We start from the raw sequence: 17,481 nt of genomic DNA on the forward strand, positions 1-17,481 counted from the left end.
GGCACCCGCTCCTTCAGCGCCATCCATCAATCGGAATAGACTTCAGTTCCCCCCTGAACTTCCGCAGCTCGTCTTTCTCCAGGGTGTCCATCAGGCACCGGCGCGTGGACGTAGCCAGGTTTTTTGGGGGCGGGGGGCGGGCGGGCCGAACCGACGTGATTGTTCAGTTAGTTAAGTATTTCTGTTTTACTTCATCTAGGCCCCCCTGCCCCCCTGGTTGCGCCCATGCACCAGCGGACGGTCTTCGGGATCCCGCAGCCAGAACGTGTGCAGCCAATTTTGGTTCTCCGAGGAAGAGGAGGCGGCCAAGGGCTTCCTTTCCGCGCTGAGAAAGAGGCGCGCTCTACCCTGTTTCTTTGCTAACCAGGCGGTTTCGTTTCTGCCTTTCTGGGCCCTACAGTTTCCCCCCTGCCAGCAAGCCAGCCAGTCGTCGTGGAGCGCCGGAAAGACCCTTCACACGTTCTCGCCTTCTCAAGTCCGGCGCTGATTCTCTGCTCGGCGGGAGGAAACCTCGGGAGTCTCTGCCCCAATGAACTCCGCCCCTGCCAAGCGCCCGCGGAGCCGATTTCCCGAGGGCGTCGCCCGCTTCCTTCCTTCCTCCCTTCGGACGCTGCCGCCTCTCTGGCTCTGCTGAGCGGCGAGACTTTCCTCTGGGCAAGGGCGCCATGGCGACCCCCGAAGACCCCTCGGCGAAGGAGCCCCTGGAGGAAGGAGGCGAGAAGCTGAAGACGGAGGAGGCCGGCAAGTCCACCGAGAAGAAGCGGGAGGAGGAAGGAAGGGGAGAGGGAGTTGTTCCTCAAGCTCGAGGGTGGTGGCGCCGGAGTAGCAGCAGCGACGATGACGAGGACGACGCCTGGGACTTATCCACCTGGTGGCGGCGGGACCCGTTCGCCCCGCGGTTTGACTTTGCGCAGGAGAATGTAGCTCGGAAGGAGAGTCTCTTTTTCGATCACACCTTGCGAGGGCCCCTGCGGTGTTTGAGTCCGGACGAGCTGCAGAGTTTCCTGCGCAAACTGCGCGAGATCCCGCTCAAGGAGGGCTTCGTCCGCATCCCCGAGGAGGCTCTACACGAAGCGGGCGCCTTTCGCCTCGCGGACCTGCTGCTCAGCTACTACGGCAGAACTTACGGCGCCGAGTTGGCGGCCGACGCGCTGAGGGCCGTGGGTCGCGAGTACGAGGCGGACACGCTTCTTGGCTTCCTCAGGTCAGGTAAGGCTTGGGTGGATCCTGACCTTCACAGTCATTCAGTCTGATATCAGATCTTTCCATCCGTGGCTGCGCTGAGATGCAGCCGTGAAGGTGGGAAGGAAAAACAACTATCTGCTTGGAATGTTTGGAAGTACCTTAGCGCCAGGCATTTAGCGCCTGTGTAATAATTTGGAATATTTCAGCAATCTGATGGCTTTAAAAATTACAAATACCTTCAGTGCCCTTAGGACACACAGAACAACAAAGAATCAGCCTTAAGTAGAAGGGCTGGCAGTTCTTAGGACTCAGGGTTGAGCTTGTCCCTTTGTAGAAGAGAAAGTCCTTTTTCTTTCATGTTTGAGCCTTGCAAAAAATGTCTTTCACAGCCCTACTTGGAGACACTAGGGATTGAACCTAGGACCTTCTGCATGCAAAGCAGGTTTTTTGCTTTATGATGGTATAAGTAGTTCCCCTGGTTTAGTGATGTTATATTCTTGAGAATAACCTTTTGGAGAATAATCTTTTGGATAATATTCTTGACAATATTCTCAATTAATGAGAATGTTAGAGAATTTTCATTTAAAATAGGAGAATATTCATTTTAATGCATTGAAAATGATATAATTAGACCTAGGTTACAACATTCTTATGGAACAATGGGAAAAACTATGGCAAGAAGACATTAAGTTTACAGCCTGTTATAATCTTAGGGAAAATACTATGAAGATGATGTACAGGTGGCATCAAACACCAGTAGAACTTGCCAAAACGTATAAAAACAGGTCACCCATATGTTGGAGATGCAATAAGGAAAATGGGTCTTATTTACACATGTGGTGGAACTGTGTGGAAATTCGAGAATTTTGGAATACTGTATAAGAAGAATTAAAAATAATAATTTAAAATAACATTTAAAAAGACCAGAAATATTTCTTTTAAGTATATTGCCAACTGAAATAGGAAAATTGAAAAGACCATTGTTCATGTATGGGGTAACGGTGGCCAGAAATTGGAAAAATACTAAAACACCTAATATAGCAGACTGGCAAACATTAATGGTAGAATACTTGCAGCTAGCAAAGGTGACAGGAAGAGTTAGAGGCCAAACAAAACAAAAAGTCCACAAGGAATGGAGAATATTTAATGAATATTTGAAGAACCATGGTATGAAGGGTAATCTCCTGGCAGACCTAGACTGAGCTTTGTAGTATATAAAGGTAACTGACAATCTACATAGGAATACGATAAAAAAATAGAATTAAAAAGTAACTGCGGTAAAAGTGTATCTAACAGATAACGTACAATGAGAATGTTTGGAAGTCTTTTTATTTAATTTTAAATCATTTTTATTAAATTTTCCATTTTAACAATCCATTTAAATCACATCTAATATTCCACATTATACATATACATATCAAATAGTCCAAATATTCTGCCAAATTATACTTTTGGTAGGACTCCCCATGCTTCAGAACTTTGGAGGGCTCTAATCAACATCGTAATCATACTGCATTCCATATCTTCCAATAATTCTTATTTCTCCTTCTCTTTCTGTTGTCATCCTTCTTCATTCACAGCCTCTGGGTTTTCCCCACAAGCGAGTTAAGACAAACAATAATATGCTTCTGTGTGGATTTTGTATCTTTGGTTCCCCAATTAGTTCACAGTATCTCTTCCCACGCTGGTATTCTGCCAAATCATTCTTTACATGCACCAAGGATTCCCTGCCCGAGCTGCTTCAGGTCGTGTCGGATGTGCTCCTGGAGACATCTAGCTTGGTTGTCTTAGGGGATTTTAACATCCATGCCGACACGACCTTACAAGGAGCCGCTCGGGACTTCGTGGAAAGCATGGCCACCATGGGGCTGTCCCTGAATAAGTCTGGCCCAACTCATAGCCGCGGACATGCCTTGGACTTGGTGTTTACCTCTATGGATGTTGGTGATCTGACATTAAGTAAAAGCAAAACAAAAGAAGTGCCATGGTCAGATCACTTTCTGGTGCAACTGGACTTCTCCGCAACCCTTCCCCTCTGCAGGGAGGTGGGACCGATTCGGATGGTCCGCCCCCGCTACTTAATGGATCCAATTGGCTTCCAGAGAGTGGTAGGGGATGTTTTATCCCATGTCGATGGCCTTTCAGCTGATTCCCTGGTGGCCCGCTGGAATGCGGAGTTAACCAGCGCTATTGACTGTCTGGCTCCGAAGCGCCCTCTCAGATTGCATGGAGCCCGGACAGCCCCGTGGTTTTCCCCGGCGCTGAGGGTGATGAAACAGTCATTGAGACGGCTAGAGCGCCGGTGGCGGAAAACTCATTTTGAATCAGACCGGACACGGGCTAGAGCTCAACTTCGAGCCTACCAAGTGGCAATGGCGACGGCGAAGAGGACCTTCTTCACCGTCTCCATCGCATCTGCAGAAAACAGCAGCAGGAGACTCTTCCAGGTGGTTCGCAATTTAGCGGAACCACCTGTTCCATCCGGGCCCAGTATGGGCCACATGATCTCCTGCAATGATTTTGCAAAGTTTTTTGCAGATAAAGTCGCTCAGATTCGGGAAGAGGTAGACTCCACCGTGGGAGCAGGGCCGGGGCGGGGGAGTGCTAGAGTCCTGTCTAGTCAAGTTTTGTGGGATCAATTTCAATCTGTTACCTCCGAGGATGTGGACAGGCTGCTTGGACGAGTGAAACCAACCACCTGTCTCCTTGATCCTTGCCCATCCTGGCTTATAAAAGCTAGCCGGGAAGGGCTGGGCGATGGGCTTCGCGGGCTGGTAAATGCTTCTCTCCATGAGGGAGCCTTCCCAGACCCGCTGAAAGAGGCGGTTATTAAACCGCTTCTTAAAAAACCATCTTTAGATCCGGCCAATATGGCCAACTATCGCCCAGTCTCAAATCTTCCATTCTTGGGCAAGGTGATTGAGCGAGTGGTTGCTGAACAACTCCAGGCACGCCTGGAAGAAGCGGACCATTTGGATCCCTTCCAGTCAGGATTCAGGCCTCATCATGGGACTGAAACTGCCTTGGTCGCACTGGTCGATGATCTCCGGTGGGCTAGGGACAAAGGTAAGAGCTGTTTCCTTGTCCTGCTGGATCTCTCAGCGGCTTTTGACACCATCAACCATAACATCCTTCTGGACCGTCTAGAGGGCTTGGGAGCTGGGGGCACTGTCATGCAGTGGTTCCGCTCCTTCCTCCTGGGCCGTGTTCAGAAAGTGGTGGTGGGGGATGAGTGTTCAGACCCCTGGGCTCTCACTTGTGGGGTGCCTCAGGGTTCTGTCCTCTCCCCCATGCTTTTTAACATCTATATGCAGCCGCTGGGAGAGATCATCAGGGGGTTTGGGCTGGGTGTCCATCAGTATGCTGATGATACCCAGCTCTACCTCTCTTTTAAATCAGAACCAGTGAAGGCGGTGAAGGTCCTGTGTGAGTGCTTGGAGGCGGTTGGAGGATGGATGGCGGCTAACAGATTGAGATTGAATCCTGACAAGACAGAAGTACTGTTTGTGGGGGACAGGAGGCGGGCGGGTGTTGAGGACTCCCTGGTCCTGAATGGGGTAACTGTGCCCCTGAAAGACCAGGTGCGCAGCCTGGGAGTCATTTTAGACTCACAGCTGTCCATGGAGGCACAGGTCAACTCTGTGTCCAAGGCAGCTGTTTATCAGCTCCATCTGGTACGCAGGCTGAGTCCCTACCTGCCCACTGACTGTCTCTCCAGAGTGGTGCATGCTCTAGTTATCTCTCGCTTGGACTACTGCAATGCGCTCTACGTGGGGCTACCTTTGAAGGTGACCCGGAAACTACAACTATTCCAGAATGCGGCAGCTAGATTGGTGACTGGGAGCGGCCGCCGAGACCACATAACACCGGTCCTGAAAGACCTACATTGGCTCCCAGTACGTTTCCGAGCACAATTCAAAGTGTTGGTGTTGACCTTTAAAGCCCTAAACGGCCTCGGTCCGGTATACCTGAAGGAGCGTCTCCACCCCCATCGTTCTGCCCGGACACTGAGGTCCAGCTCCGAGGGCCTTCTGGCGGTTCCCTCACTACGAGAAGCCAAGTTACAGGGAACCAGGCAGAGGGCCTTCTCGGTAGTGGCACCCACCCTGTGGAATGCCCTCCCACTAGAGGTCAAAGAGAACAACAACTACCAGACCTTTAGAAGGCATCTCAAGGCAGCCCTATTTAGGGAAGCTTTTAATGTTTGATGGATCTCTGTATTTTAATGTTTGATGGATTTCTGTATTTTAGAATTTCTGTTTTGTTGGAAGCCGCCCAGAGTGGCTGGGGGAACCCGGCCAGATGGGCGGGGTATAAATAATAAATTATTATTATTATTATTATTACATAGAAAATAATTCAGGAGTAGTTCGAGAAAGGTTTCATCAGGCAGAGCCACCGGAGAGCAATTTTTGTGCTTAAATATTTAATTGACCAAAGCCACAACGTTTTCCCCTCCAAAAAAAGCATCATCTAATCTAAAATAAACATAGAACACTTTGCTTTCGGGCAGTCCTGGTTAACTTCCATCCAATTTTGTTGGATTTTTTTTTGTTAACCCAGGTGCACTTTTAATTCTTTAGTTTATGCATAAGTAGACCTACAGGGTAGTCCTTTTATGACATTGTTACTAATTCTAACCTGTACAACATCTCCACATTTCAGGCAGATACCACTTACCATTTTTCTTCTGGAAACCTAAACAAACAAACAACCCAACACCTTTTGCATAAAATGCCCCAGAAATGCATTGAATTTAGCAGATTGTATATTCCATCATTTTTTAAGCGGACAAATTATCAGTGAAAGGTCAAGGATGTGTCAGTAAGTTGGCCCAAACCATGTAATGTTTAAGGTTAAGGTAAATGGGGGATTAATGCTAGTTTTCAATTGAAATACAATTTCTTTCTAAAGTTTGCAGTATTTTTCTATATTCTAACTATAACATTTTTACTTTGTAATTGAAGACAAAAACCATGGCTTATTACAGGAATAGAAGTAGTGTAGTTTAGTCAAGATGCAGAGGGAGGGGCCAATGTTTACTGCACGGAGAGGTTCACCCTCCTCTGAATAAGTGTTTTCTGGCTCTGGGTGTTTTCACTATTGACAAGCAGTATTTGGAAGATCTACATTCTAACCCTCTTCCCTAATATGTGGGAATTTTCATTAGGGTAGAAAAACACGCACCCCACAAACAGCTAGTGTGACACCCCTAGTCATTCGTTAAGGAAATAAGTGCTTACCCAGCAAGAAATGCACTGACGCCAATTAAATATAGAAAAAGACTGTTTTGGGGGCGGAGGGCAATAAAGCAGCCAATGTTGACCTCTCCCTTACTTGCCTACAGGTTATCGCCTACAGAGCAGAGAAAGAAAGAGAAAATTGTGGTAAGTCCAACACAATTCTGTTTGCAGGATGGGCAAATGTGTTGCTAGAACAAACAGTGCTAAGGGATTCGATGATAAGCAAGGGGGATGGGGGACTGACAAGCCCCCAAATTTCAAGGAATGGGTTGTGTCCCTTCAATATTCTGTGCCCCCACGACCATGGGCTTAGACAAGGGGCCAGGTACCACCCCAATCAAGTAAATAAATTTTAAAAACTTAACTAATTGATCAGTTGTGTCCAAGATAACTCAGTTCTGTCCCCCCCAACATAAAGCCTGCCCCCTAAAATAAATCCTGGCCCCGATGGGCTGCTGTGGTGGACCCCTTCAGGCCCTCCCTGCTGTCATGAGAGACCCCATCGGACCTCCTCTCGCCACATGACGTCACATGCACACCATAATTCTCTGACTTCAAACTTCTGCATCCTATATAATAATGTCCAAGATGTCCCTGCGTCCAAGCTGTCCCGTGTGTCCCTGGGGTACTGCGCATGTGCCCCAGGGATACAGGGATTGGACAGCAGAGACTGCGCGCGCGCACTCTCCCCCCCCCTCTGCCTCCTCCAACCGCCGCTCCCGCCGGACACTGCCTCACTGCAGGGCACGTCAGGGAAGCGAGGGTGGAGGCCGGCGAAGGCCTCCTCACAACCCTCCCTGGCCCGTGAGAGGAGCGGCGGTTGGAGGTGGGGGGGGAGAGAGTGCACGCGTCCTTCCTGTCGGCGGCTGGGGGAGAGGAAGGAAGGAGGAGAAAGCGCTCCTCCGTTCCTGTCCCCCTGCCGCCGACAGCAAGGACAGGTCCCAGGGTTCGGAGAAGCGCTGCGCAAGCGCTTCTCCGAACCCTGGGAGGTCTCCTTGCTGTCGGCGGCTGCGGGAGAGGAACGGAGGAGGAGAAAGCAGCGCTTTCTCCTCCTCCGTTCCTGTCCCCCTGCCGCCGACAGCAATGACAGGTCCCAGGGTTCGGAGAAGCGCTGCGCAAGCGCTTCTCCGAACCCTGGGAGGTCTCCTTGCTGTCGGCGGCTGCGGGAGAGGAACGGAGGAGGAGAAAGCAGCGCTTTCTCCTCCTCCGTTCCTGTCCCCCTGCCGCCGACAGCAAGGACAGGTCCCAGGGTTCGGAGAAGCGCTGCGCAAGCGCTTCTCCGAACCCTGGGAGGTCTCCTTGCTGTCGGCGGCTGCGGGAGAGGAACGGAGGAGGAGAAAGCAGCGCTTTCTCCTCCTCCGTTCCTGTCCCCCTGCCGCCGACAGCAATGACAGGTCCCAGGGTTCGGAGAAGCGCTGCGCAAGCGCTTCTCCGAACCCTGGGAGGTCTCCTTGCTGTCGGCGGCTGCGGGAGAGGAACGGAGGAGGAGAAAGCAGCGCTTTCTCCTCCTCCGTTCCTGTCCCCCTGCCGCCAACAGCAATGACAGGTCCCAGGGTTCGGAGAAGCGCTGCGCAAGCGCTTCTCCGAACCCCAGAATTTTCTAGAGCCCGTTATTGAACGGGCTGAAATACACTAGTATTACATATTACTATAGAGCATGGTTTGCATGTAGGGTTGGCCCCAGACATTTTAGTGACTGAGGCAAATCAAATTGGTTTCCCCCCAGAAATTATAGTTTGCTAAGGGTGTGTGTGAAAACACAGGGGGAAGGCACTTCTCTCCTTCCTTCCTTCCTTCCTTCCTTCCTTCCTTTCTTTCTTGCCTGCCTTCCTGCCTTCCGTCCTTCTCAGCAGCCCACCAGCGAAAAGCAGTGGCAGCTGCAGCATCAGTGGCAGGGAAACCCCTTGACCTACTGTGTGGGGGAGGGATGTTGGGGGGCCCGAGCCAGGCTGTGATGCACAAGGCAGCCTGAGATGAAGTGGCTGTTGTCTTCTGCTGGTGAAAAGGAGGCTGCCTTACCTGAAAGAGGAGGCAGAGCTGGACCTGACAGCCAAAACCAGCCAGCTTGATAATAATAATAATAATATCATAGCCCAGAGGGGAGAGGCGGAGGCACAGCTGCTGCATCTTCCTTTCTCAGGAAGATGGAAAAGTATGGAGAAGAGAGGCAGCTGACTTTTTGGAGTCCCTGCTGAAGATTCAGGCCACCAGCCCAGCTTCACCCCCATCAACCACCTGCCACACACACCTTCCTTTTAGGTCTTCATTTTAAAAATGGCTCTATTGCAACTTTGCCCTCCTTGTTCCTTAGGGGTGTGGGTGAAGTTGTAACACTTCCATTTTCAAAATAGAGACCTGCAAGGAAGGGCAGATGTGCAGTTGAGGAGGAGGAAGTGGTGAGTTAGCAGGCGGTGGAGGAGGAGAGGCAGCAAGAGGGTCTGTGGAAGAGCTGGTCACAGAGGCAGTGGAAGGCAGATCTGACACAGCTCTTAGGAGGGTCCAGGTATGCCTCTCTCTCCCCCCCCCCTCACAGCTTGCCTCCCCCTCTTCATGGGCAGCCTGGCTCTGTTTGCTTGCAGAACGTATAATAATGAAGTCACCTGTCTTGGATGCAACCCAGAGAGGAGTGCAAAATGTATCACGAAGACTGTGTACATTCTTGGCCGTTAAAAAAGGATGACAAATTACATAATGTTTTCTTTTCATTGTGGAATAAATCAGGATGTTTTCCAGGCTGCAATGAAAAAGCAGATCTCAGCATGCTCAGAGGATGAGTGAAGGCAGTATACCAGGGGTGGAATACTTAAGCCCCAGCTTGTATCCTAATCAGGCTCTAATTCTCTCCACACAACAATGCCTAAAATAAAATAAATGCTTTTGCCACAGGTCATTGGAAGGAGTCGCTATCACTGGTGACGAAATTGTCTGCAAGGGAAGAAAAGAATTAATTGAAATTATTGAAAAGGACCTAAAATTCTTTTTACGTGTATTATACTATGACTTTATCATCACATGGAAAGAATACAGGGACTTACAGAAAGCAGAGGAAGACTCCAAGGAGAAAAGTGGAAGATTGCTGAATATGATCCAAGAAAGGGGGGAGGCAACTTCTTGCTGGTTCCTGGAACAAGTAGAAAGGAAACATCCTGGCTCCATTCAGATTCTACTAGTTGCAGTCCATGGTGAGTTTGACTTAGAGTACTTTCTAAGCTTCAAGGACAGTTCAACTACCTTCCTCCTCCTTGTAACAGTCATGTCAGGTAAAGAATTGTCTTTCACAGGCTCAGGTAAAAAAATGGTCCAGGCTACAGGCTCCTCAATGCTGAAGTCATTTGTTGTTGTTTAGTCGTGTCCATCTCTTTGTGACCCCATGGACCAGAGCACGCCAGGCACTCCTGTCTTCCACTGCCTCCCACAGTTTGGTCAGACTCATGTTCGTAGCTTCGAGAACACTGTCCAACCATCTCGTCCTCTGTTGTCCCCTTCTCCTTGTGCCCTGAATCTTTTCCAACATCAGGGTCTTTTCCAGGGAGTTTCCAGTGAGCATTCAGGGCTCCCTTTTCCAGGGAGTTTCCAGTGCGCATTCAGGGCTGCTTTCCTTCAGAATGGATAGGTTTGGTCTTCTTGCAGTCCATGGGAACTTCAGACCATATTTTGCACTCTCCTCTTTCACCCTCATTAAAAGGTTCTTCAATTCCTCCTCACTTTCTGCCATCAAGGTTGTGTCATCAGCATATCTGAGGTTGTTGATATTTCTTCCAGCAATCTTAATTCCAGTTTGGGATTTATCCAGTCCAGCCCTTCGCACGAGGAATATTGGACATAAATTAAGTAAGCTGGGAGACAATATACAGCCGAAGTCAAAATCCCCCCTATTTGCGGAGGAAGGAAGAAGCAGCAAGATGAAAAACCCAGCACTTTGTGAGGAAAGTGTTGTGTGTAATCTGTGTCCCTGTGAGGTAAGTGGTGGAACACATGGGCCCAGACCCGAGGGGGGGGGGGAGAGACTGCCTCAATCCAATGAAGTAAATGAATAAAAAATACTACAGGAATGAATGCACATCGATACTCTGCAGGTGATTAGGCTGATCTCAGAAATGGTGAAATGACCAAGGCAGTGGGCAAGATTACTCCCAAGTCTCCCTGCTCAGGAACTGGAGCCAAACTAGCCACCTGGTTCTCTTGGGAGTTGGTAATGATTAAACATGTGAGAAGGTGACTACAATGAAGCGGAATGACCAACTTCATTGTAGTCACCTTCTCACATGTTTAATCATTACAGCTCCCTAGAGAACCAGGCGGCTGGTTTGGCTCCAGTTCCTGATCAGGGACACTGTGTACTTTAACGTGGGTTTTTCCTTTCTCAGTAGCTCCCATGTGACGGGATGACTGTGGGTCACTTGATGACGACAACAACAACAACAATTTATTATTTATACCCCGCCCATCTGGCTGGGTTTCCCTAGCCACTCTGGGTGGCTTCCAACAGAATATTAAAATACAATAATCTATTAAACATTAAAATCTTCCCTAAACAGGGCTGCCTTCAGATGTCTTCTGAAAGTCTGGTAGTTGTTTTTCTCTTTGACATCTGGTGGGAGGGCGTTCCACAGGGCGGGTGTGACTACCGAGAAGGCCCTCAGCCTGGTTCCCTGTAACTTGGCTTCTCGCAGTGAGGGAACCGCCAGAAGGCCCTCGGCACTGGACCTCAGTGTCCAGGCAGAACGATGGGGGTGGAAAAGCTCCTTCAGGTATACTGGACCGAGGCTGTTTAGGGCTTTAAAGGTCAGCACCAACACTTTGAATTGTGCTCAGAAACGTACTGGGAGCCAATGTAGGTCTTTCAAGACCGGTGTTATGTGGTCTCGGCGGCCGCTCCCAGTCACCAGTCTAGCTGCCACATTCTGGATTAGTTGTAGTTTCCAGGTCACCTTCAAAGGTAGCCCCACATTGCAGTAGTCCAAGCGAGAGATAACTAGAGCATGCACCACTCTGGCAAGACAGTCTGCGGGCAGGTAGGGTCTCATCCTGCATACCAGATGGAGCTGATAGACAGCTGCCCTGGACACAGAATTGACCTGCGCCTCCATGGACAGCTGTGAGTCCAGAATGACTCCTAGGCTGCGCACCTGGTCCTTCAGGGGCACAGTTGCCCCATTCAGGACCAGGGAGTCCTAAACACCTGCCCACCTCCTGTCCCCCAAAACAGTACTTCTGTCTTGTCAGGATTCAACCTCAATCTGTTAGCCACCACCCATCCTCCAACTGCCTCCAGACACTCACACAGGACCTTCACCGCCTTCACTGGTTCTGATTTGAAAGGGAGGTAGAGCTGGGTATCATCCACATACTGATAAACACTCAGCCCAAACTCCCTGATGATCTCTCTCAGAGGCTGCATGTAGATGTAGAAAAGCATGGGGGAGAGGACAGAACCCTGAGGCACCCCACAAGTGAGAGCCCAGGGGTCTGAACACTCATCTGCCCCCACCACTCTCTGAACACGGCCCAGGAGGAAGGAGCGGAGCCCCCAGCTCCCAAGCCCTCTAGACGGTCCAGAAGGATGTTATGGTCGATGGTGTCAAAAGATGCTGAGAGATCCAGCAGAACTAGGAAACAGCTGTCACCTTTGTCCCTAGACCGCCAGAGATCATCGACCAGTGCACCCAAGGCAGTTTCAGTCCCATGGTGAGGCCTGAATCCTGACTGGAAGGGATCCAAATGGTCCACTTCTTTCAGGCGTGCCTGGAGTTGTTCAGCAACCACTCGCTCAATCACCTTGTCCAAGAATGGAAGATCTGGGGCCGAGCTATAGATGGCCATATTGGCTGCATCTAAAGATGGTTTTTTAAAGAAGCGGTTTAATAACCACCTCTTTCAGCGGGTCTGGGAAGGCTCCCTCACAGAGAAGCATTCACCACCCCACGAAGCCCATCGCCCAGCCATTCCTGGCTAGCTTTTATAAGCCAGGATGGGCAGGGATCAAGAAGCCAGGTGGTTGGTTTCACTCGTCCAAGCAGCCAGTCCACATCCTCGGATATAACAGATTGGAATTGATCCCATGCAACTTGACTAGACAGGATTCTAGCATTCCCCCGCCCCAGCCCTGCTCCCACGGTGGAGTCTACCTCTGCCCGAATCTGAGCAACTTTATCTGCAAAAAACTTTGCAAAATCATTGCAGGAGATCATGTGGTCCGTACTGGACCCCAATGGAGCAGGTGGTTCTGCTAAATTGCGAACCACCTGCTGTTTTCTGCAAATGCAATAGAGGCGGTGAAGAAAGTCTTCGCTGTCGCTACCACCACTTGGTAGGCTCGACATTGAGCTCTAACCCATGCCCTGTCAGCTTCAGAATGAGTTATCTGCCACCGGCGCTTTAAAAATAAAATAATTGTCCAGTAGCACCTTGGAGATCAACTACCATACTGTAGGTTTGTTCTTGGTATGAGCTTTCGTGTGCATGCACCTTGGTCTCTATGGTGCTACTGGACATTATTATTATTATTATTATTAATGTCATTCTCAACTCTTTCTGCTTCTCTCTCTGAGTGTAAGGAGGGAAAATAGCTGCAAAGAGAGAGATCTCAGGAGACTCATGTGGGCTGTGTGTGTGTGAGTGTGATCTGTCTAAAGTGAAACAGAACGAGGAAGATCCCTAAACATTAATAGGGAGAAACCTGTGCAGCAGCTCTCTGTAAGGAACAGAGAGAATACTGCTGAGGTGAAAGTAAAAACCTTTTCATAAGAAACTGTAAGACCAAATGAATGTGGCCAAAATGAATGTGGAAAAAAGTAGCTATAAAAGAGCCATTAGTTGTCTGTATTTGTGGGTTTGACCTCAAGCAGTGCTCCTTGGTGTGGTCATATGGGTGTTAGAAACAGACAGGAATGTTCTGCTTTTAGGTGGAAAAGGGGTCTGGTGCCCATATTGATGATAAATTATTTTGTAACAGAATCTTCCAGAAACAATCAGGCCAGGGGTGTTTTGGGACTCAGAAACGAGTCGTGAAAGATACTGGTGAGCAATGTCTCTCTCAGATCTTGCAAAGCTTTCTCTTTTATTTTTATTTTCTAAATGAAGCTTTATTGAATTCAAATCAAAACATACAAATCATACAAATAAAAACATACACACATACATAAATAAATCAATACAATTAATACAAAAACCAACAAATAAAGATATAAATTCCATTCAACTGCTACCTCTCAAAACATACCAAAACATATGATATACTACCTTATTTTTAACATAGCATAAATCATAAATTTAACATACCTTAGCCTAAATAGAATAAATCAAATAAATTCATTCAAATGACATCATAAAACCAACAATCACTCCTCTCCCCTGGTTAGATTTCCACTTGTCATCATCCTGGGTTATTAGATTCTCATACAGTGGTACTTTGGGTTAAGAACTTAATTCGTTCCGGACAGGCCCGGCTCTAGGTATAGTCCCAGTGGCGCGGGGTGCCGGGCTGGCAGGGGGAGGCGCTGCACGAGGAAGCCGCGAGGGAGCCTGCGAGGGCGGGGGCACCGGAGCGATCTCCGCGCCAGGGCGCCCGACCTGCTTGAGACGGCCCTGGTTCCAGAGGTCTGTTCTTAACCTGAGACACCACTTTAGCTAATGGGGCCTCCCACTGCCGCCGCGCCGCCAGAGCACAGTTTCTGTTCTTATCCTGAAGCAAAGTTCTTAACCCGAGGTACTATTTCTGGGTTAGTGGAGTCTGTAACCTGAAGTGTATGTAATCTGAAGCGTATGTAACCCGAGCTACCACTGTACTTCAATACTGCTTCCTCTTTTCTCTTCATTTTATAATCTACAAATTTGTTGTTGTTTAGTCGTTTAGTCGTGTCCGACTCTTCGTGACCCCATGGACTCGGGGTCATCATGGACTTCCCCATGGACTTCCAGTGAGCACTCAGGGCTGATTTCCTTCAGAATGGATAGGTTTATTCTTCCTGCAGTCCATGGGACTCTCAAGAGTCTCCTCCAGCTGTTGTTGTTTAGTCGTTTAGTCGTGTCCGACTCTTCGTGACCCCATGGACCATAGCACGCCAGGCACTCCTGTCTTGCACTGCCTCCCGCAGTTTGGTCAAACTCATGTTCGTAGCTTCGAGAACACTGTCCAACCATCTTGTCCTCTGTCGTCCCCTTCTCCTAGTGCCCTCAATCTTTCCCAACATCAGGGTCTTTTCCAAGGATTCTTCTCTTCTCATGAGGTGGCCAAAGTATTGGAGCCTCAGCTTCACGATCTGTCCTTCCAGGGAGCACTCAGGGCTGATTTCCTTAAGAATGGATAGGTTTGATCTTCTTGCAGTCCACGGGACTCTCAAGAGTCTCCTCCAGCACCATAATTCAAAAGCATCAATTCTTCGGCGATCAACCTTCTTTATGGTCCAGCTCTCACTTCCATACTTCACTACACTGGGAAAACCATTCACTCTCATTTAAAGGTTCTTTAATTCCTCCTCACTTTCTGCCATCAAGGTTTCTGCCATCTACACATTATTTCCTCATAAAACTCCTATACTTTCTTTATTTTTAAATCAATACAGAATATTTGAAATAGATCCAAGACATCAGTGATGGGCATTGTTTCTTCATATGATCGCAAACATTTCCCTCAGGTTTGATAGAACTTCTGGTTACTACATCCTCTGACTGAATTTGTTAACTTAGCCAGTTATAAATAGCCAAATAATTTCTGCTGCCATTCCCGAATTTTTGGAACCTCCTGCTTCTTTCAATATGTGGCAATTAGGATTCTTGCCGCCGCAACTGCATAAAGAAAAACTTTCTCATCTTGTTTATTTATTTCTTCATCCATTATTATGAAGAAATTTATTTATTTATTTATTTATTTCTTATCCATTATTTCTTCATCCATTATCCAATAGAAAACAAGGTTGCCCTTCTGGAAGAGAAGGTGCAGCAGCTTCAGGGGCGTGTATCTACGCTCCAGAGAATTAAAGAGCTGGAGCTTTTCTTGGATGCAGCAGAGCACACTGTCTGCACCAAGGAGGAGACAGGGGATCTCCCTGAGGAGGAGGTCAGTTCCCCAACACAGCAGCCAGATGTATGGAGGAACGTGACTCATAGAAGTAGAAGGCCCAGGGATCGCTCTGAGTGCTTAGAATTACACAACCGTTTTGAAGTGCTCATGGAAGACGAGGAACAGACTCCACCTGAGGATCTCTCCCTCATCACAGTTGATGAGGAATATGAAGACGAGCAGCAAAGTCAGTCCTCTGGGAATATGCAGGTAACCTTGGAAGGGACAGCACATGGAAGAATCCCAACCAAGCCTATGAAGAGGCGTGTAGTGGTGATAGGGGATTCCCTACTGAGGGGTACAGAAGCAGTGATCTGTGGGCCTGACAAGATGTCTCGAGAGGTGTGCTGTCTACCTGGGGCCAAGATCAAAGATGTAACAGAACGGCTGCAAGGAATCATAAAACCCACCGACAAATACCCCTTCCTTTTGGTGCATGTGGGAACCAATGACACTGCAAGCCATAGCTTACAGAAGATCAAAAATGATTATGAGGCTCTGGGCAGGAAGTTGAAGCAATTAGATGCACAAATTGTCATCTCTTCTGTCCTCCCAGTTGAACGACATGGCCCAGGGAGAGAGGGAAAAATAGGGGAAGTGAACAACTGGCTTCGCAAATGGTGCAAACAGGAACGGTTTGGATTCCTTGATCACGGTCTGCAGTTTCCTGAAGATGGACTTCTGGCAAGTGATGGACTGCACCTCACAAAAGTTGGGAGGAATGTTTTTGCCACAAAACTCAAAAACCTCATCAGGAGGGCTTTAAACTGACTTATGTGGGGGAGGGAGACAGTGGTCCTGAAGGTAGGAGTCTATCAAATGCTGAAGATGATCATCCAAATGTCAAGGACCAAATGGAGCAAGCAGCATGCAGACCTAGTGGTGGGACGAAAATATCCTTAAATAAGAGACATGGGGGAATGATCAACGGTCTTCAATGTCTGTATACTAATGCACAGAGCATGGGAAATAAACAAGATGAACTTGAGCTCTTGGTACAGCAAACTAAATATGACATAATAGGCATCACTGAAACCTGGTGGGATGAGTCTCATGACTGGAATGTAGTAATAGAGGGATACAATCTATTTAAGAGAAATAGACCAAACAGGAAAGGAGGAGGAGTAGCTTTATATGTTAGGGATATGTATACCTGTGAAGAGATCCAGGATTTAAAACTTCAAAGCCAAATTGAGAGTATCTGGGTCAAAATTAAGGGAGAGAAAAACAACAGTGATCTCATTGTGGGAGTTTACTATAGATCCCCAAGCCAAACTGAGGACACAGATGATGCCTTCCTGGAACAGATGGCCAAGCATTCCAAAGGAAGTGAGATAGTAGTAATGGGGGATTTCAACTATCCTGATATTTGTTGGATGTCAAACTCAGCCAAGAGCATAAGGTCAAACAGATTCCTCACTGGCCTTGCAGACAACTTCATTGTCCAGAAAGTGGGAGAAGCAACAAGAGGATCAGCCATTTTAGATCTGGTCCTAACCAATAGTGATGACTTGGTTAGTGGGGTAGAAGTGGCAGGATCATTAGGTGGGAGTGACCATGCTCTTCTGGAGTTTATTATCCAGCGGAAAGGAGCAACCAAGCATACTAAGGTCCAAATTCTAGACTTTAAGAAAGCCGACTTCAGAAAACTTAGGGAAACGCTGGGTGAAATCCCATGGACAGTAATACTAAAAGGGAAGGGAGTTCATGATGGTTGGGAGTTTGTTAAAAGGGAGATATTAAAAGCACAACTTCAGGCAATACCAATGAGATGGAAACATGGAAGGTGCCTAAAGAAGCCAGGCTGGCTATCTAAAGAACTTTTGACTGAGTTAAGATTTAAAAGGGATATGTACAAAAAATGGAAAAGGGGGGAAATCTCCAGAGAGGAATTCAAACATATAGCCAGCACGTGTAGAGACAAAGTCAGAAAAGCTAAAGCACAGAATGAACTCAGGCTCGCCAGAGAGGTTAAAAGCAACAAAAAGGGCT

General features: G+C 48.1%; 1 protein-coding gene across 2 annotated transcripts in view; it reads left to right on the top strand.

Moving 5' to 3' along the window:
* The first annotated feature begins 405 nt into the window (after nt 1-405).
* The window catches only part of LOC118095529 (caspase recruitment domain-containing protein 8-like), a 64,282-nt gene continuing 47,206 nt past the window's right edge, over nt 406-17,481 (top strand). For both annotated transcript variants that reach the window (XR_009558480.1, XM_060281720.1), the window contains exons 1-4: nt 406-1,209; nt 6,533-6,572; nt 9,315-9,610; nt 10,191-10,387. Coding sequence is in view for 1 of the 2 variants with exons in the window: in XM_060281720.1 (XP_060137703.1) it covers nt 666-1,209; nt 6,533-6,572; nt 9,315-9,610; nt 10,191-10,387 (1,077 nt within the window). In the remaining variant the exon portion in view is untranslated. The remainder of the gene's footprint in view (nt 1,210-6,532; nt 6,573-9,314; nt 9,611-10,190; nt 10,388-17,481) is intronic.

The sequence above is a fragment of the Zootoca vivipara genome, chromosome 13 (genome assembly GCF_963506605.1).
Source record: "Zootoca vivipara chromosome 13, rZooViv1.1, whole genome shotgun sequence".
Classification (NCBI taxonomy): domain Eukaryota; kingdom Metazoa; phylum Chordata; class Lepidosauria; order Squamata; family Lacertidae; genus Zootoca; species Zootoca vivipara.